The following is a 21,230-nucleotide window of genomic DNA, read 5'->3' as shown; positions in this document are numbered from 1 at the left end:
TGTGTTTTGTGACCCATTTCCCCTTTTTTTCTTTTTTCAGATATGAGGACCTTCTTGAGGATTTCTTGTAAGGGCAGGGGGGGGGGGGGGCGGCGGTGTCTCGTGGCTGCAAAGTCCCTTATATTTTGTTTGTCTGGGAAAGATTTAATTTCTCCCTCATATCTGAAGGATATTTTTGCTGGATAGAGTATTCTTGGCTGAAGATTATCTTTTAAAGTTTTGAATATGTCATTCCAATCTCTCCTAGCTTGTAAGGTTTCTGCAGAGAAATCTGTTGAAAGTCTGATAGGGGTTCCTTTATAGGTTATTTTCTTCTGCCTTGCTGCCCTGAGTATTCTTTCTTTGTCATTCAGTTTTGCCAGTTTTACTACTATATGCCTTGCAGTAGGTCTTTTTACATTGACATATCTAGGAGATCTGAAAACTTCCTCCACACGTATTTCTCTCTCAGTCTCTAGATTTGGAAAGTTCTCTGCTATTATTCCTTTGAGCACACTTTCTGCTCCATTCCCCTTTTCGTCACTCTCGGGGATTCCAATTATTCTTATATTGCATTTCCTCATTGAGTTGGCTATTTCTTGGAGATTCTCTTCATTCCTTTTTATTCTTAATTCTCTCCTTTCCTTTGTCTGGAGCCATTCAACCTGTCTGTCTTCGATTATGCTGATTTGCATCTCTGTGGCATCCACACAGGCACTCAGGGAATCCGTATTCTGTTTTATCTGATCCACTGTATTTTTCATCTCTAGTATTTCTGATTGATTCTTCTTTATAGTTTCAATTTCTTTTGTGAAGTAACTCCAGAACTCATTGACTTTTTTCTCTCTGTTTTCCTTTACCTCGAATTTTTTGACTGTGGCTATTCTGAATTCATTTTTATTTAGTTTACTTATTTCTGAGTCCTCAGGGCATAATTCTGGGTGCTTGTTTTCCCGCTGGTCTGGAGATTGGATGAATTGATGGGTGGTGGAAGAAGGACGGGTCTTCCCCATGGTGATATTATTCGGTTGCAGTTACAGCCTGTCACCACTAGATGGGGGTTGAGAGCCACGTATTCTGAGCCCTCTGCCTTCAGCCCAGATGGTGGCGCACAGGACGGGTTGGGGGAGGGAGGGGCACCATCTCTAGTGCTTTCCTGATCAGCTCTTGCTGTCTGCTCTCCTGGGGTCTTGGCTTGCTGAGGTCACCCCAGGCGAAAGCTTTCCCCTATTAGAGGGCTTTCATCTGGGCTGCACGGCTGTGGGAGTCCTGGGTGATCCCCCAGGCTCGCGGCCCCTCCCCCGCTCCCCTTCCCTCACAGAGCCTCCCGTGGAGATCCCAGTCTCTAGGGGAGGGAGCGAAGATCTCTCTTACCCTGTTCCAGCTCCTCCGAGGGGGTCTCCAGCCTCTTCACCCTCCGTTGTTTGGCTTCTGTGGGTCTCCAAGGATTTCTCTGCTATTAGGATATTTTTTTGTTGGAATATGGTTGCTCTTCTTTTGTTGTATGTTGGAGGGGAGAGAGTCCTGGGCAAGCTCACTCTGCCATGACTCTGACGTCCTTGGTAATATTTATTGAAAAATCTGTTTCTTTTCCAAAAACTGTTCTGCTACTTTTGTCATAAATCAATTGTCCAAGGGTTAATTTTTATGTATCATATGAGATTAGGGTTGCAGTTCATTTCTTTTTTTTCATTTGGCTATTCAATTTTTCTAGCACTATTTGTTGAAATACTGTCCTTTCCTCCAATGAATTTCTTTGGCATTTTTGTAGAATGTCAGTTGACCATATGTTTGTGGACCCTGTCTTCTGTCCACTGATCTCTGGAATTCTTTAACATCAATATCACACTGTCTTGATTATTCTATTAGGTTTGAAGTGACATAGTGTGATTGCTCCTGCTTTCTTCATTTTCAAAATAATTTCGGCTATTCTAGATCATTTGCATTTCGATATAACTTTTAGAGTCAACTTTTCCATTTTACACACACACGCGCACACACACACATGTCGCTGCCTGGATTTTGCTTGAAATTCCCTTGACTCTATGGATCTATTTGGGCAGAGCTGACATCTTAACGATACTGAGTCTTTTGACCTTGAACACAGATTATCTCTACATTTATTTAAGGAATGTTTTGTAGTTTTTCATGTTTAGGTCTTACACAAATTTTCTTTAATTTGCCAGTAAGTACTTAATGATTTTTGAACTCATTGAAAATAGTATTTTTAATTTTTATTTCTCTGTTGTTTGTTGCTGTTAGTTTTGTCATTTGTTTTACTGTGGTTTTACCTTCTCATTTCCCAAATATGAGGAAAATGCTGGTATTAGGTTAAAAACTGTAATTGTTTATTGAAAGAAGTGACCAATAAGCTAATTTTTGGAATGAAGTGGATTAGGGATAAATATATCATGTGGACATTAATGTATATAAAGGCATTATATATTTTGTTTTATAAGCAAATATTTTATCTAGACTTAACTACGTAATTTGTTATACATCTTGTTCACAGTTGTATTTAGGTGTTATTTATAATAAAAATTTCAAAAAAGTCTTAGATTCATAATGTTTCAAGGTTTACTTTAAAATTTTCTTTATTTTCTGATTAGGATATACTTACAGCACAGCTGTCAGAGAAAGATAGTAACCTTCAAAAGTGGCGAGAAGAGCGAGATCAACTGGTTGCAGCATTAGAAATACAGCTGAAAGCACTGATTTCTAGTAATGTACAGAAAGATAATGAAATTGACCAATTGAAAAAGATCACATCAGAGGCTTCGAAAACTGTGAGTAAAATCTTGTTCTTGTACAATGCCTTTTTTTTTAATTGAACATAGGAATTTTTCAAAATTATTTAACAGCTTAATTCTGAAAGGGTAAAGTAAGTTTCAGTACACCAGAGAGGAATCAGAGTTGTAAATATTATTTGGATATTTCTTGTGAATTCTGAGTTTTCAGAGTTATTATTATGATTGATTTGTCAATGCCTGAGAAATAGCGCTTTCTCCAGTATTGTAGTCATATCTCCCTGGTAGAATATTAGAAAATTTGTGACTTAGTGTCTAATCTACCTTTAAAATGTAGAAATGTGATTCAACTTGAACTTTTGGTAATATTTAAATACTTGAGGCACACTAAGTTTATTGTATTAAGATACAAATTGTTCTTTGAAAATAAGCATAATAATAAGGAGACGTGAGTCATTCAGGAGTTATTTTTGTAATGTTACCTTGGATCTGGGAACCATGGATGAAGAGAGGATTGCATTTCACAGATAGCTACTTCCCAGTTAAATGAATCAGAGTTCATCTGAAGCTAGTCTTCCCAGAATAAATGATCTGTGCTGAAAAATCTGCTGCTCTCGAGCCTTCAGACAATAGGAAAAGAAATGTGTGTGTGTCTGTCTCTTACATCAAAAGACTTCATGATTCTAAGAGAAAGACTGCTCAAAAATCAGGTATTATCATGTGGTGTAAATAGCACAGACTGAAAAGTTAGAAAAACTAGGTATCAGCTGCTGTCACTGTGGTTTTGGGACCTTTGGGAAAATTACTTAGCATTTCTGAACTATCTAAAACAGATAATAATGTCTTCCTAGTAGAGTTGTGAAAATCAATTGAGAGTATTTGTAGAACAGTTAGCATAGTTCTTAACCATAGTGGAAGTCACTACATGCTAGTTGCTTTCTCCATTACAAATTCAATAGAATCTTTCTTATTTGGCAATAATTGGTAGGTGACATATTTAACTTTTGATTTTGCTGGTAATGGTGAGAAGGCCCACCTTGGAATTTATCAAATTTAAAAATGTAATGTGATATTTCTTCATAGACACCTTAAGTAGAGTTTAGGAATAGAACATACCCTATGACCTAGAAAGTGGGATGAAGAGTGTGCTGCAAGGAAAGGTTTAGTTGTCAATGTGTTATTTTCTACTCTAATGGTATAGTCACATTCCCAAGAAGCCTCTAGCTTTTCAGAACTCTGTTATCAAAAGCAATTGTTGGGGTTCAGATTGCAACTCAGTACAGACCTTTGCTATGTCATTTGACATCTCTAGGTCTCTTACCTCATCTGAGAAGTAGGAATAATGATTCTTGCCAAATCTATCTCAGAGAGTTGCAATGAAAGTAAAATGAGGGAATATATGTAAAATACTGTGGTAGTTGAAAGTAATCTTTCACATTTCTTTTTGATCAGACTCAGAAGAAGCTAGAAAGTTGCCCAGCTTTTCCTGAGTCTCTTAGGATGAAAGAGAGGAGGAAGGAGAGTTACCTGGTCATTGAAGAAGCCTTTAATCATTTCCACTATTTAGTCCACCGAAATCTTGATTTTTATATTCTTTATGTGAAATGTTTTAATATATTTTCAGGACCAATGATTAGTTGTTTTAACATTTCCTTACTTTAGGAAAAACAAACCATGGATATTAAGCCATGTTCAACGGATCCTGGCAGAGTTGAAATTGAACCTCAATCAACAAGTTTTGAAATTTCCAAGAATGAAGTAGAGGTGGGTATTTGGTAATGTAGTCCACTTCTTTTACCCTCTTTATCAGTGACCATCAATTACCAAATAATAATTGCAAGTGTAATTTAATCAATTGTTTTGGGTAGCTTGCTGTACAATTAGCTCTATGTACTCTCAGCTGTGGAAAGGAAAAGTAAAGGTTTTTGAGGAGAGGTGAAATTCTTTTGGGAGATTAAATCCCCAAAGGATATTAATCTCTTCTCAAAATGATATTGATCTCAAACAACAGATCTATTACTATAAACAAACTTGGTGGTCAGATATAGGAAATCCCACAAGAGAGAAAATAAGGATGATTGTTTACCCTCATTCTTATAAGAATTTTATTAAATAGTATTTTTTGAAATTTTACCCATTTAATAGTTCTGTCACCAAATCTCGATAACTCACAGTGAGTTTCCTTAATATGCAGTGGGTCTAGGGTTCTTTGAATCACCTTGGATAATATAGAGATTCTCACATTGCATATGAGATAGATAAATATTCTATGTCATTTAAAGTTTTGAAGATAAAATTATTTTTTTAATGTATATTTAAAACCCATTTATTGGGAGCATTCAGTATTGGGAAGCTTTGCCTAAGCACTGAGGATAGAAACATAACTAAGACCTGGTTGCCAGCCTCAAGGAGTGAGGAATCTAGTAAGACAGTTAAATAACTGACTACCCTGTTTGATCCTACCTTATGGACTAAGTGCTATTGAAGAGCGCTAAGAAGGAACACTGACAGAGGAGGATATGATGAAATTTGCCTGAGTGGTTGTAGAGATGGATTAAAGAAGGTAACATCATACTGGGTCTTGAAGATGAATAGAAGTTTACCAAGCAGAGAACGGCAAGGGAAGGACATTTTAATCTGGGGAAATAACATGAGCCATTCCTTTTCCCTTGGCCTTTCTTTGATAGTTTTTGGTTGAGTTTCAAATTATTATCATTGACTTTAGAGACTAATACAAATCATATTTTTTGTAGAAAAGTTTTAAGTTGATACATAAACAAGATTAATTTTTGATTACATAGGTAGTCACATATAATGGAACATTTCTTTCTCTGTAAATTTATGTCTGCTGTCCTAAAACCTCCTGATTCCAGTGTCCTATTAAGAATTCCAGCAGTTATTGAATATTCCACAGTTTTGAAGAACCATATTGTTAATGCTGTTTTATATATTTTTATTGCCTTCATGAAATTAATATGCTTGTCTGGGCTGAAAGTCCAAAATGATTCATTCACAGAGCCAATAGTTGATTCTGGGAGCTCAGCTGTACATGTATGTGGCCTCCCTCTGGCTAGGGCTTCTCATAGCACAGTGGCTGGATTCTGAGCTGGGGCATTTTGAGGGGGAATGTCCTGAGGGTTAGTGTTCCAAGAGTGTTCCAGGGCAGAAGTTACAAGGCTTCTTATGATGAAGCCTCAGAAGAATCATGAAGTTACTTCTTTCACATCCTATTGGTTGTGGAAGTCATTAAGGCCAGCCCAGATTCAAGGAGAGGGGAATGAGACTCCATCTCTCAATGGGAAGAGTAGCAAAGAATTTGCAGCAAACGTTAATCTTTCATAACTAGGATTCTTGTTAAAAATCCTAGACTCTTTCCTTGGAGATTTTTGATTTAGCAGGTTTGTGGTAGGGTCCAAGAATCTTTTAAACAAGTTCTCTAGATAATTCTTAACAATCATATGAGTTTGGGAAATACTGATCTCTAAGTTTCCCCCAGTTTTAACATCCATGTATAAACCTGGAGAGGGTAGATGATAACTAAATCTTTCTGTCTTTGCTGTGGCAAATTTGACCCGCACACTTTTTGTCTTTTCCAATTCATTGTCTTTAATAGGTATTTGAGAGAGTTAATTCTTTGCATTGTATAAATTCATATTGTGCAAATAAGATTTGTTTCCGTTTTTGATTCTGTTGTAGGATGGATCTGTAGTCCTTGACTCTTGTGAAGTGTCAACAGAAAATAATCAAACTACTCGATTTCCAAAACCTGAGTTAGAGATTCAGTTTACACCCTTACACCCAAACAAAATGTCAGTGAAACACCCTGGTTGTACCTCACCAATGATGGTTAAGATTTCCAAGACCCGGAAGAGGAAGAGTAATGAAATGGAGGAGGTAAAAACTTAACTCATGAGTGAATTTAACAAGCAAACCTTATTGTTATTAAGCTCAGTTGTAATATATAGTTAAACTCTGTTACACTGCTTTCTTCTTCATGAGCACTGTTGTTAGAGACTAAAATCATAATATATGGCATATTTTGTACTCTTTAAGAATGTCACTGTAGTTTGTGGTTTAAAGTCCTCAAACAAAAAGCTTATGGATATTAAAATACATAGCTTATCCCTTGCTTCAGTGAAGTTGTGATGGGTCATATGATGGTAGATTTTATTGGAAAGCTGTTTCAATATATGAGTCCTGTTCAAACTTAGTCACTTTCCCTCCAATGGAAGAGAAAAATAGTTAAGAAATTAGAGAAACTGAAATGGCTAACTTGCTTAAGTATATTCTTTGTCACTTATCTGAAATCTTAGGTTTCTATGATCATAGCAGGTTTTGGAAGAGAAATTCTTTTTCTATCAGCCAGTATTAAAATTTGGGCCTCTGTTTATTGGTAGGCTAAAAACTGTTTACTTGTCTTACTACAGCTTTCTGACTGTAGGGTTACCAAAGCTTCTCCGTATCCTAGCCATGCACATTAGGCAAATCACATAAACTTTCTGATCCTCAAGTTTCTTCCTTTTGCAAATAAAGGATTAGAGATAATATGTTTAAAATGCTTAGCTTTTGCTCCAAATGTGGTAGGTACATAATAAATGGTAATATTTATTTTGAAAGTAACTTGTTTTAGGTTTAAAACTATAAACTCTTAGCACAATAACTTTTTATTCAACTTTTTTATTTTTTACTCCTTTAAAGAGTAGTATATTTTCAAGCTGGTGGAAGAGCAGAAATAGTATTAACCATACTCCTGAGGCTCTCTGTCAGGTAATATGTTTGCTGAATGAATATTATTTAGTGTATTTCCCACTACACATAGAACACTTTTAGAGATTGTTTTGTAGAGCCTTAGTTAACTTTTATCCTATATTTATTTAATTTTTATTTAATACATTTTAGATACCATTAAAATACTAAATATTTTAATTTCATCATCCTCTGTGCTAAGTTGACTTTTCCTTCATTCATTTTTTTCAAGGAAGGAAAAATCGGTCTTGTACTCAGAGGATTAAAATATAATTATTTTATTCATTTTACTATTGGCATATACTCCCTATGTATATTTCAGAATAAATATACAGATTATTGTAGATAAAGCATGTAGAAGCTTAAAAATTTTAACTGATTTTGCTAGCTGTTCACTGCTGTAATAAACTGAGTTGTAAGGGCCTCATGAAAATCCTTTTTACAGTGCTATATTCTCATCCAGTGAAGACTCCAGAGGGCTCTGTGTAGAACTCCACAAGTGTGATGGAATTAAAATCTTTGTGCATGTCTTCGTATGATTCCCATCAGCTTTTCACTTTTCAGGAAGTCTGCTTCTTATGACTCGTATTGCTTTTACTTTGTAACTTGAATTCTGAGGGGCAGTCATGATTTTTCTTCTATTTCTCTTCTTGCCTCCCCCACCCCCCTCCTTTTTATGCTTTTATCTTTGGTATAGCTAGGAGTTGCACCAGTTCAATTCAGTTCACATACTATGAAAGTCTTTGTCTTAAGTGAGATTATGTGGGGAAAAGAAGAGTAAGATGTCGTGACGATGTAGTAGGGAAGACAGATTATATTTCTTAATTTTCACATTTTACCTGTGTTTATACTGAAGATTTTTGTTGTTTTTGTTTTTGATGTTGCCAAATTTCAATTAGAGGTCTTAGACATAGATGCTCTGCATGATTTGGGAATTGGGGAGAGGGTAGGTATATTGCTGTGCTGTATTTTTTTTTTCTTTTGGTGAGGAAGATTAGCCCTGCCCTAACATCTGTGGCCGTCTTCCTCTGTTTTATATGTGGGATGCCTGCCACAGCATGGCTTGATAAGCGGCACATAGGTCTGCACCTGGGATCTGAACCTTCAAACCCCAGGCCACTGATGTGGAGCATGCAAACTTAACCACTATACCACCAGGCTGGCCCGCTGTGCTTTATTTATTTATTTTTTTTTGAGATTTTATTTTTTTCCTTTTTCTCCCCAAAGCCCCCTGGTACATAGTTGTATATTCTTCGTTGTGGGTCCTTCTAGTTGTGGCATGTGGGACGCTGCCTCAACGTGGCTTGATGAGCAGTGCCATGTCCGTGCCCAGGATTCGAACCAACGAAACACTGGGCCGCCTGCAGCAGAGTGCACGAACTTAACCACTCAGCCACGGGGCCAGCCCCCCGCTGTGCTGTATTTTAAAGATGGGGTTCACATAAAACATGTTATCCCTTCTGCTGTTTTTCATCTAGCTCATATAATTTTATTTATGATATGTGTGAAAAATTCATACCTTAATCATTTTGCACTATATATGTATATTAAATTATCACATTGTATGCCTTAAACTTATATGTCAATAATATCTCAATGAAATTGGAAAAAAAATTCATACCTTCACTCAGGATTTCTCAACTTCAGCACAGTTTGATCCAAATACCTCTTTGTTTTGGAAGGCTCTCCTGGGCTTTGAAGGGGTGTTTAGTGGCATTCCTGGCTCTACCCACTAGTTGCCAATAAAACCCCCTTTCTCCCAGCAATGACAACCAAAAATATCCCAATATTGCCAGTGTTCCCTGGGGTCAAACCGTTACGTTGTTTTTCTTGTTTTTTGTTTTTTTGAGTTAGAGAAAGAAAATATTGTCAAGAAATTAACCAGTGGCTGAAATTCATTATTTTTAGGACTTTGTGAAATATGAAAATAAGAAGAATGCTACACCCAGAACTAATTTGAAATCCCTTATTTCTGAGCATAGCGATTCTTCTGTCAAAAAGGAACAAAAGGTTTGTCTTTTAATTTGTCCAAAATTGACCATTTTCATAACATTTATAAAGTAGAAGATGAAAATAAAGATATCAAATTTGACTGGTAATTATCTAGAAATCCAGTTTTGTCTAATTGTAACTCATTTATCTTCCGTTTCCTATTCTTATTCAGCTTAGAATATAACCTTTAGCATTTGGCCAGTAGCAGGCACTTCTTGATGTGTTCACTTCTGACTTGGCTCTCTGCCTGTCACACTTATTTTGCTATTCTCTTTCATTCCTCTCCTCATATTCTTAATCCCTGGTTCCCTGCCTGAGAATTCATAACCTGTGTCTGGCCTTAACTGTGGCTATAAATATTTCCTTCTAGCATTTCTCATTAACAACAACAACAAAATGTTTGTTTATTAGGTTTCCACACGTCCATCATCAAAGAAAACATATTCTTTACGGAGTCAGGCATCCACACTTAATACAAACTCAGCCACTAAGAAAAAAGAAGGAACGCTACAGAAATTTGGAGACTTCTTACAACATTCTCCAACAATTCTTCAATCAAAAGGTTTGCAGAAAATTAATTAAATGACCTTTTATGTTAGGTATAGGGTGTTTTCTAATATCTGATTGATGTGTAAACTCAACAACAGTGATTATTATATTTCAAACAGACATTGTCCTATGTTAGGTACTGTGGGAGGAAATATGAAAGGATGATATGCCCAGTGTTCACCGTGTAGTTGAAGAGAAAGACCTATGTTTAAGGAATTGATCCAGAACAGGCTGCTTAATGTGGTTATAGAGATACAAGCAAAGTGCTATGGTAGTATGGGAGGGAAGAGAGCTGTTCTGATTGGGAGGCTATGAGAAGATTTTATAGAACAGATGGGATTTAACCTGGGTATTGAAATGTTGGCAGGATTACACCCTCTGGAGATCATCACTGTTAGTATTATGGTGTATATTCTTCTACTGTTTTTTCTATGCATAGATAAACATTACCTATTCATATATATCAAAAACATATATTTCTATAAATATCTATTGAGTTCAGTTGCTTAATCCTTTTTTCTTTATAATACAATGTAGACATATTAATACCTATATATTAATATATGCTAAGATGTATACTCTGTATACACATATATGTAAACATGCATGCGTATGTATACACACACGCACACACACACATGCACATCTACCAGAGGGAACAGTTTTAACACAGGTAGAGTATCAGGAAAGTGTAGGGAATGTGCAGGCAATTGCAGGTGGCAATAAGCATCTGGCATGTAGAATGTGGAGAAATTACTGGGTGTCAGGGGGCAGATGGAGGAGTGGGTTTTCGTGAGATTACCTGAGTGGTAGCAGTAGGTTAAATAGGATAAATTGGACATTGGAGGCAGGGAGAATGAGGAGGGAAAGAGACTAAAAGCAGGGGACAGTTTAATTGAATCAAATAGATTGTGTAAAAATAATTTCTGTAAAAACTTACCACAGAGGTTCTCAAACTTTCTTGGTTCACAGTGCCCTTAATGTCTCAGTAAATTTTTTTTATTGTGTCCCTGCACCCAAACAAACACCTAATATATATCCATTAGTACTTAAGGCCGAACAACTACTGAAAATTCAGGTTGCAAAGATGTGTCATCATCAAAAAGAATGCAGTGTGCTGTCATTTTGAAATTGTGAACTACCTTGAGCTATTGCGTGTCACTGTTTTCCTTGAACATTTAAAATATTCTGAGGTGCTTCTGTGAGTTTGCTGTGGCATGTCTTATGCACGATTTGTGAACTTCAGACTTATCAGACCCATTTGTGTAAATTTTTCAGAAAATGTGTACTTTTTTTTAAAGGTATAGTTTGTATAAGCATAGGAAATATCTGGAGGGACAAACAGCAGACTCTTAAATGTCTAAATTTGGAGAGGCAGTACTTGTTATTTTAGATTCTTATGTATTTTGTTTAAATTGACCATCACTTATATATTGAAAGGAAATATGTTTTCAAGGGGAGGGAGGTATGCATATGGTAATGACTCCGTTGCTTGGTTGACTCAGCTCCCTGACAGCTTCCCTACCTCTATACCCTTCATGGATTTTTTAAAACTTCTTTTTAGGAATATAAGATATTCCTATTTTGGATTGTAACTATAATACATGTCTGTTGTTGATCACTTTGAAATAATAGGGAAAAGAGAAGAAAATAGAGATTAATTCTTCAAATTATTCTGCTCTGATAACCACCATTAATCCATTACTCAGTATCATTGGTTCTCCCAACTTTTCCCTCTTGTCTGCCTCCTGTCCATTCAGTACATGGCAGCCAGAACAATCTTTTCAAAGTGCAAGTTGAATTATTTAAGCTATAAGTTTTTGTTTTCTTATTATCTTTTCCACTGGAATGTAAACTCTGCAAGTAAAAAATGTCAGTCTAGTTCCCATCTTCAGCTTTAGTATAGTGGCTGGCAGGTAGTGGTGAGGCGTTTGGAGGCTCCAGGCCAAAATCCTATGTGGTATTTTTCAGGTGGACCTTAAGCAATTACAAAGGCTTTACCTGTTAGGCCTCAGAGGGGACAGCTGCCCTCTGCACACCAAACTTAGTACACAGCCAGTGCACTGCAGTCCCTGAAGGGAGTTACAGTCAAGACTCAGGGGCCCTGCCAGCGGTGCTCTTAAACATGTCTGCGTTCCTAGCCCAGGTGCCTTCATTTGGATCCTCTTTCTTGGGGACCTTCAGCAGAGAACTTCCTCAGGTGCTTCTGCCGGAGACCTTCTTAGAACAGGGAAGGGGAGGGAACCTGGAGGACAGTTTTCTCCACTGTGACTCTACTTTTCCCCTCCTAGCCCTTCCTCCTGGCCTCCAGCCCTAAGGTCCATAAAACTACAAGTGCAAGAGCCTTTTGTTCAGGGCTCCCTTGGCAATGAGTTGACCCCTCTTCTTTGCTGATCCTCCTGACCTGACCATGCACCATTCCATGGAGGAATCTGGAAGAGGGTGGGAGGTGGCACTTTCTCAGGTTTAGCTTCTTGTTTATTCTATTTCAGTAAGTGGTTAAAGGCTTGAGTGTGACCTATTGGCTTGTTGTAATTAGCTACTTTGACATATGGCAGCTCAGCTTTCTCAAGCTCATTTCAGCCCTTGACAAGTACACCCTCAATCTAACATATTTCCTTAAATGTTTTTTCTATTTTTTAAAACATATAGTTGATATTTTATGTATATATATTTTCTATCCAGGAGTTTTCTCAAATGGAAATATGTTTTTTATTAAACTCAATGTGTATCTGTTAAAAAAATAAAACAAATGTGCAAAGTCAGAAATTAAAAAATTGCTGTTCTGCTTCCCGGAGGCAATCAACTGTAACAATTTGGTTGTCTTCTATACGTGTGTGTGTGTGAATTATAAGTAAAGGGCTCATAATTGCAAACTACTTTCACTTAACATTCATTGTAGACATCTTGATATATAGGTATTGAACTAGACCTACCATCTTATTATTTTTAATGTTGTGTGGTCCACTAAAATGTATCCTGCTCTTTTTCTTAAAATAGCATAAACCTCGTCCAAGTCATTAAAGACGCTTGAGTTTTACTGGTTGTATTGTAATTTACCAAACCTTTTCACTATGTTGAACATTAGTCAAATGATACTTTATTTATTTGGTTTTTTGTTTTTGCTGTTGATCATTTTTTCAGTGTTTATTAGACATTTAATTTTTTTCTTTGTGAATTTATTAATGTATTTTCACCATTTATAAGTTGCAGTGCTTTACTTTTTAATTTGGTATGTTCTTTTTTCATTAAGGATGTCAAACCTTTGCAGTTAGAAAATTATCTATTTCAGATTTAACTAATGTATTTTTTTCATAGCAAAGAAGATAATTGAAACGATGAGTTCTTCAAAGCTCTCAAATGTAGAAGTAAGTAAAGAAAATGTGTCTCGACCAAAACGGGCTAAACGGAAATTATACACAAATGAAATTTCATCTCCTATTGATATATCTGGCCAAGTGGTAAGCTACTATTTCAGTTTTCTTAAAAGTAAAACTGTTCATGTTCTTTTTAATTCTGAAATATTCATAACAATATTTTAGAATGGTTTGAATTTTTATTCTTTAGGTCAAGTCTCTTAAAGCATGCTTTAGAGTGTTATACTTTTGGTATCAGATGTGTTAAATTTAAAGTAATTATATATGCTGCATTAATGTAATGAGTGTCATATGCATTTACATTTGTAAACTCATCAGAGGAATTTTAGTTCTGAGAATAGATTTATTACTATTTAGTAATTTATTTGCTTCTAACATCTATTTTTCTCGTTGTCTTTATCACAAGAGTTGTACAAATCTGGACATAAGTATGCCTGATAAAAATATGGAATTGACATTCAGTCATTTCCTCCCACCTTCCCTCTAAGCCTTCCAGGTTCTATTAAGAAAAGACTGTAGTTTGTCATACTGACTCTATGACTCATTCTCCTCACTCAGAACAGACTGTGCTATTACAGGGAAAGTTCTAATTTTCTGTCATGCTTGCATTTGCCTGGTGGGTGAAAGTGAAGATAGAAAAGTAATTAAAGGAAAAGCCTTCAGCAGGAAGTGGCCAAGAAAAATCAAAGACCTTTTGCAACAGTAGCTATCAGATATAAGATAGACAGTTGAAGGCAAGTGGTAAAGAATTAGGGTCAATTAGGACATGCTGTTGGAAGTACTGTTCTCTTGGTCACTTTTCACCATCTGTCTGGTTAGTACATCATTTCCTCCCTTGGCTGAAATTATTTCTTTTCTTAGTTGCAAAATAATACTCTTTTTTTTTTTTTTTTAACAGCTTAATAAATGTTTATTATAATTTCGTTGTCCAGACTTCCTAAATACATTTCATCACTTCCAAACAAGTATTTGTGGAATTTTTTCAATTTTGACACGTATCAGTGATTCTATGATTCTATTCCCCAATCTCGTACAATATTGAATTTAAGTGTTCAATTGTGGGGAGGGTTGCCAGAGAAAATACAGGTTAAATATAAACATATAAATATATTTAAATATAAACATATATAAATATGCCTGGTTAAATTCAAGTCTCAGATAAACAACAAATACTTCTTTAATATAAGGATGTACTTGTACCAAAAAAAAAATTTGTTGCTCTTCTGAAACATAATACTCTTTCTGCTTTCTGAGTGGTATATATACTTGTTGGTGCGAATGATCATTTCTTAAAGTTATTTGAGGCACTTGTCTGCAAATATTTCAGTAATTATTTCAAACTATATATATCCTGAATTCAATAAAGAGTGTAGATTATTTTAATTCTAGAATTAGATATGTTGAAAGAATCTTTTACAAAATCTATTGTTTTAGGCATGCTTTTTTATAAAAGATATTATATCTACAGTCCAAGAGGACAAAAAATATAATGTACCTATTATTTCAGTTACTAAGCACATGAAATATAATTTTATTAATTATAATTAAGCTTTCATTTTTATTTTCATTCATTAAAAATATTGAAATTGTTAATTTCAGGTTTTGATGGATGATAAAGTGAAAGAAAGTGATCATCAGATTCTCAAACGACGACTTCGGACTAAAATAGCCAAATAAGTCACTTATGGAGAATGTTTTAATATAAATTTTATAGTCATAATCATTGTAACTTACGTCTTGACTTTTTAAAGATAATTGTATATGATGCATTAAATCGCTCTGTATATACATTGCTATTTTATACATAGTATAATTTTAATTCAATAAAGAATATGTCAGCAATAAATTTACTCGTCTACTTTTCTAAGGCTTTTTAATAATAGCTTCTTTTCAAACCGTATGTATTTTCCTGTTATCCCAGGCATGGGATCACTGAGGATCCTAGGAAAGATTTTTTAAAGATTTTATTTTTCCTTTTTCTCCCCAAAGCGCCCTGGTACATAGTTGTATACTTTTAGTTGTGGGTCCTACTTCTGGCATGTGGGACGCCGCCTCAGGATGGCCTGATGAGTGGCACCAAGTCTGCTCCCAGGATCCGAACCAGCAAAACCCTGGGCTGCTGAAGCGGAGCTCACGAACCTAACCACTTGGCCACCGGGCCAGCCCTATTTTTTTTTTTTTTAAACACATAGATGTCATAGGTCAGATACTTGGTTTACTTACATTTAACAGTGACTTATGAATTATTTTTACAGTACCTGTTAGGAAATACAATTAATTTTTACATATCTGTTTGGATTAAAGCTAAGATCCAGGGAATAAGTATGTACAGGTCTCCTAGTTGCCAAAATTTATATGCACATAATTTAGAAAAGATCTCAAGTCTTTAATTAGAATGTCTTTTAATTCTTAATAATTGAAAAGTTGGCTTTTTGATTTTTCCAAGACACACAAGATCAAAAACAGAAAGTTAGAAAAGATAGCATCTAGAAGCCGGAAAACACTGGTAGCTAGAAAAGATAGAATTTTAGACCTGGAGGGACCTTAGAAGTGCATTTTCTTCATTTTGTAAATGAGAAAACTGAGACCCACAAAGTTTACTTTGTCAAGATCTTACAGCTAAGGTATATTGAACTTTGGTTTACAGAAACACCAATAAGAGGCAAAAAACAAAGCAGAGGCCTTAAGAATTGTTGCCAACTGGGGATTTTTAATCTAAGAGTATTCATTTATATATCTAAAACCTTAAAGGTTTCATTGGGTTTTAGCATTGCTTACTATTGTTTATAATAACCCTGAGTCAGGAGGAAAAGTTATCTTTGGTGTCTAATTTAAGAGACACTTATACCATGTTTAGGGAAAGTTTCCATCAAAATAGTTAATTTAAAACTTAACCTCTTTAAGCACTAAAATGTTTTTATTATGCTACCTGGTTTCATTATGCTGAAAATATGTACACAGTTGACCCTCATTGTTCACAGATTCCATATTTGCAAGTTTGCTTGCTTGCTAAAATTTATAATCACAAAATCAGAACTCTGGGCACTTTTTTAGTCATTCTCAGACATGCGCAGAATGGCAAAAAATTTGAGTCACCAAAAATGCATGTTCCCAGTTAAAGTTGAACAAGGTGACACTGCCTCTTGTTTCAACTCTCATGTGTCCACATCCCAGAATATAGACTGAAGTCAAGCCTCAACAAGATCTGTGAGGGAGACAGTTTTCCAAATTAGAAGGGCTTGAAAAATACCTTGGGCTTTCCACAGATTCATACTAACACATTATAAAACCAAGCCTATGTAAGTTGAAAGGCATCAGTCAGTAATAAAAATGCCTACTGGAACAAAAATCAACACCCTTCAGAGGAAGATAGAATAAGTAAGGATTCTTTACAACATGTCTTTCTTTTATAATGTATGATATACAATCAAAAATTACTACATATGGAAAGAAAAAGGAAAATGAGTCACATGGTAAAGACAAAAAAAGCAGTCAAGAAAAGCCTCGACACAGCCTAGATGTTGAGTTTTGTAAAAACTTTCAAACAGCTATTATGTGCATGTTCAAGGATTTAAAGGAAATTTCATCTTGATGAGTGAAAACGTGGAATCTCAGGAGAGAAATGGAAAGTATAAAGAAAGTCAAATGGAATTGTTACAACAGAAAAGTAAAATAAGTGAAATGAAAAATCTACTAGATAGAGTTAACAGTCTATCGGAGATGTCAGAAGAAAGTGTCAATGAATTTGAAAACATCAAATTACCCAATCTGAAGAAAAAAAAGTTTGAAGAAAGAAGAACAGAGCCTCAGGGTCCTATGGAACGATATCAAATGCATTAACACACATGCAATTGGAGATCTAAAAGAATAAAAGAATGAAAATAGGGCAGAAAGATATATTTGAAGAAATAATGGCCAAATGTTTTACAAGTTTTATGAAGAAACATTGACTTTGAAGCTCTCTGTAAACCCCAATTAAGATAAATCCAAAGAAAACTACACCTGGGAAAATCATAGTCAAACTACTGAAAACCAACAATAAAGAGAAAATTTTGAAGGCAGAAATATTAGCAAACTTGAGAAAAACAACACATTGCATACAAACCACTGACTGGGAGAAAATATTGCAATATATAAATCAGACAAAGGATGTATGTACAAGAATTTATAAGGAACTCTTAAAATTGTTATAAGAACACAGCCAATCCAATAAAAATCTAGTAAAAGATGAATAGATGCTTCAGTAAAGAAAATATAGGCAGTGATCGGTATACATATGAAAAGATACTCAAGGTCATTGGTTATCATGGGAAGGCAAATTGAAGCCACAAGTAGAGGCAAAACTATAGCAAGAGAAGGAAGGTCAGTGATTGCCCTGAGGCTGGGGTCAGGAGATGAGATCAGAGGCAACTAGGAGACCTGTACATACTTATTCCCTGGATCTTAGCTTTAATCCAAACAGATATGTAAAAATTAATTGTATTTCCTAACAGGTACTGTAAAAATAATTCATAAGTCACTGTTAAATGTAAGTAAACCAAGTATCTGACCTATGACATCTATGTGTTTAAAAAAAAAAAAAATAGGGCTGGCCCGGTGGCCAAGTGGTTAGGTTCGTGAGCTCCGCTTCAGCAGCCCAGGGTTTTGCTGGTTTGGGTCCTGGGCGCAGGATCTATTAAAAGTCAAGGGGACAACTTCAAAGAAATTCAGGAAAATATTGGTCGGCATGTTAAGCCTATCATGTTTGGTCCCTATGGCTTTCAGGAGGTTTGTTCATCACTTGGTCCTTTTGTAAAGTCACAGTCCAATATACTGAATATTCTCACTTACAGGAGTCTTGAATCTCAGCCAGAAGGAGGCCCCGATGAGCGTGATGTCGTGCTTACCGTGATTTACCGTATCACATTGTCCTTCACCTCCCACTGCCTGGCTTCCCTCATCTTGATCTTCCTCCCGTCACTGCTTTGGAGCAAGATGGAAGCACTTTAGCTTTTTGATCTCTGCTTACAGCCAACACTGCGGCTGCAATTGCCGTGATTGCAGTTTGATCCAGACGGGCATTTCCCTTCCCCTCCACATGTTTTGTAAGGCATGGATGCTGTCAGCATATCTGTTTTGGCCAAATCCCAGAGTGACCAGATGGGGCGCTAGACTGGAATTTTACTGGCTAATTTGATTCTTCAGAGCCTTTCATTTATTATAGGTGACTAGCACCTTTGAACCAATATCTGAACTCTGTCTCAGAGTTCCACACACACAACAAAGTCCCTACTTTACTGAAACATGGAACTCCTTAAGGAAATTTAGGCTTTGCTTAGACCTGTTTCGTGGCCACGTAGGCTAAACTTCCATGAATGGGAACCTCCACTTTGGCTTTCCGAACCCAAGGCTTGAGCTAGCAGAGCTTAGTCTAATTAATGGTTAGCTTTTTAGAAGTTTAGTCTTTTGCTTCTAGAACTCACTTTTTATTTTCTTTGGTTATACCTTCCATGTGTATCGAGAACAGAAATCCACATAAAGTAACAAATGGGTTTATGGTATGGACTTGGCATGATTAGGTTCTATATACAATCTAAGCTCAGATCTATCATTTCTGTGCAGTTTGTACCCCAACTCAGCAATATGACGATTGGTGGTTGCTAGTCCTGTGAAACTAGTGCAGTTAGGCCAGTGGCCTAGTAGTTAGTGGTTCAAGAATGCAGTGTAGATACTAACACTTAGCCCCTTGTATTATCACTCCACGTATTGTTTACTTTGGGATGCTCCTTGTCCTTAGATGACCATTTTAAAACTAACTGGCAATGAATAACACCAAAAAGGCATTCTTGATATAAAATATGTAACCACTCACAACACCAAAAAGGCATTCTTGATATAAAATATGTACATGGATTATTGGTTAAAGTTAAAATTAATGTTTGAAATTTTTAATAGAAAACAAATGAGGGATTTGAAAATGTTTTCTCACCACCAAAAGTCTAGTTTCCATCTGTCGCCATTCAGATGTGCTCGTTTACCCCGTGTCAGTGTACACATAAGGTATCAAAATCAGATTGAAACTACTTGACAGTTTTGCCCAGTGACAAGTCTGATTGTATGTGTGTGTATTCGTTCAACACATTCTGTCTCATCATAGGGAGAATCACACAGGAAGTGATTTAGGTTTAGATTTCTTTTTGTTTTGTTTTTAAAGATTTTATTTTTCCTTTTCTCCCCAAAGCACCCCCCCCCACCCCCCCCACCCCCCCCACCCCCCCCCGCCCAGTACATAGTTGTATATGTTTTTTTACATGTCGGTTCTTGCAGTTGTGGCATGTGGGACACCACCTCAGTGTGGCTTTGATGAGCGGTGCCATGTCCGCACCCAGGATCCTAACCGGTGAAACCTGGGGCTGCCGAAGTGGAGCACGCGAACTTAACCACTCGGCCACAGCGCCAGCCTGGTTTAGATTTCTTATATTCTTAGCAACAAGTTTCCGATTTCCCGTCTGGAAGGTGGAAAAGGGCCTTTGGAAGATTATAGAATTTACCCACATAGATTGCTCTTTTCCCTTAAGATGTTCTAATAGGAGGAATGATTGTCCAATAGTCATCACCGATTTAGAACTTCTAATTCTTAATTGCATATTAAAATTACCTACGTATATTTTTTTTAAAAAATACTGATGCCTAGGTCCTATCCCAGACCTGACTGAATTAGTCTGGGAAGGGGCCTGGGTACTGAGATTGCTTACAAAGCATCTCTGGTGATTACCTAAAGTGCAGCCAGGCTTGAGAACTCCTGCTGACAGTGCAAAGATAAGCTTGTCCACCAGATGGAGACAAAGCACTTCTCCGTGAAAAGGGCTCCATACTAACAAAACCCATTCTCTTACTTTACAGCTGCACCAACTCCAATTTATGTAATATACCAAGCAGGGCAAACATGTGGGAAGATAGGTAAATTATCTTTGGAACTGTTGCTTGCCAGCCAAGGATATTCTTGCCACAACTGGGGAAAATTCCAGGAACTAATTTAAAAAATAACATGGCTAAAAATATATCTTGTTCACCCGATTACCTGAACTAGCATTTAGAAATATTTTCAATCCTTTTCCCAGCTCACTTTGATAAAACAGACCATATCAAAAAGGAGGGTAATATTGTTCTTACAGAGTGGGAAATTTTGATATAAGATCACTCCAAGAATCATGCAAATAGAAATCAACATCAGCACAAGCAAATTAGCTTAAGATATGCTCACAAGATTTTAGGAGATATGCAAATATAATAATGTGACTTAGATTGATTCTTAAGCCTGAAGTAGTTGATTGGCAGCTCCCAATTTTCTTTTCTCCCATCTCTTGCCTAGCTCTACCATAGAAGCTGTAAAAGCTTTAAGCGTGGTCTCTGTCCAGTTGTGTCTGGAGATGGTCAGTGAGATGTAGTGAAAATCACTGAGGAGGGCTTCCCTTCCACAATAAAATGACAAATTTCTCTTCTCCCTTTCTCCTACCCTTCTTCCCCCATCTTGGGGACATGAAACTTGGAGGTGGAGCAACCATCACTGTCCATGAGATGACAAGTATGAGGACAAAACCAGTATAACTAAAGATGGCACAGAGGACAGGTAGGAGGAAGCTGGGTCTCAGTGTGTCCCTCTGGGCAGCTACTGTGCTAGTCTGGGACTGCCTATCTCTGAACTTATTAAGGGAGGAAAAAAGGCTTCCTGTGATTTGCAGATAAATTTATTCCTAACTGATCAATCTCTGAAAAGTTATTATATTGGCACATAGACATAAATATAATTTATCATATTGACCTTAGATGTTATCCTTTCTAGTTATTTTTTTAAACTTTC

General features: G+C 36.3%; 1 protein-coding gene across 16 annotated transcripts in view; it reads left to right on the top strand.

Annotated features, from left to right (window-relative positions):
* The window catches only part of KIF20B (kinesin family member 20B), a 76,370-nt gene extending 61,134 nt beyond the window's left edge, over positions 1–15,236 (top strand). For 12 of the 16 annotated variants that reach the window (XM_070561581.1, XM_070561527.1, XM_070561533.1 and 9 more), the window contains 8 exons: positions 2,589–2,765; positions 4,389–4,490; positions 6,423–6,620; positions 7,425–7,493; positions 9,381–9,482; positions 9,876–10,026; positions 13,332–13,474; positions 14,990–15,236. In XM_070561581.1, coding sequence (XP_070417682.1) covers positions 2,589–2,765; positions 4,389–4,490; positions 6,423–6,620; positions 7,425–7,493; positions 9,381–9,482; positions 9,876–10,026; positions 13,332–13,474; positions 14,990–15,067 — 1,020 coding nt within the window. In that variant the 3' untranslated portion in view covers positions 15,068–15,236. The remainder of the gene's footprint in view (positions 1–2,588; positions 2,766–4,388; positions 4,491–6,422; positions 6,621–7,424; positions 7,494–9,380; positions 9,483–9,875; positions 10,027–13,331; positions 13,475–14,989) is intronic. The other 4 variants (XM_070561605.1, XM_008534252.2, XM_008534253.2 and 1 more) reach the window with 1 other exon arrangement.
* The last annotated feature ends 5,994 nt before the right edge of the window (positions 15,237–21,230 follow it).

The sequence above is a fragment of the Equus przewalskii genome, chromosome 1 (genome assembly GCF_037783145.1).
Source record: "Equus przewalskii isolate Varuska chromosome 1, EquPr2, whole genome shotgun sequence".
NCBI classification, from domain to species: domain Eukaryota; kingdom Metazoa; phylum Chordata; class Mammalia; order Perissodactyla; family Equidae; genus Equus; species Equus przewalskii.
Note: the sequence above shows the minus strand (reverse complement) of the source record. Positions and strands in the feature narration are given on the sequence as shown.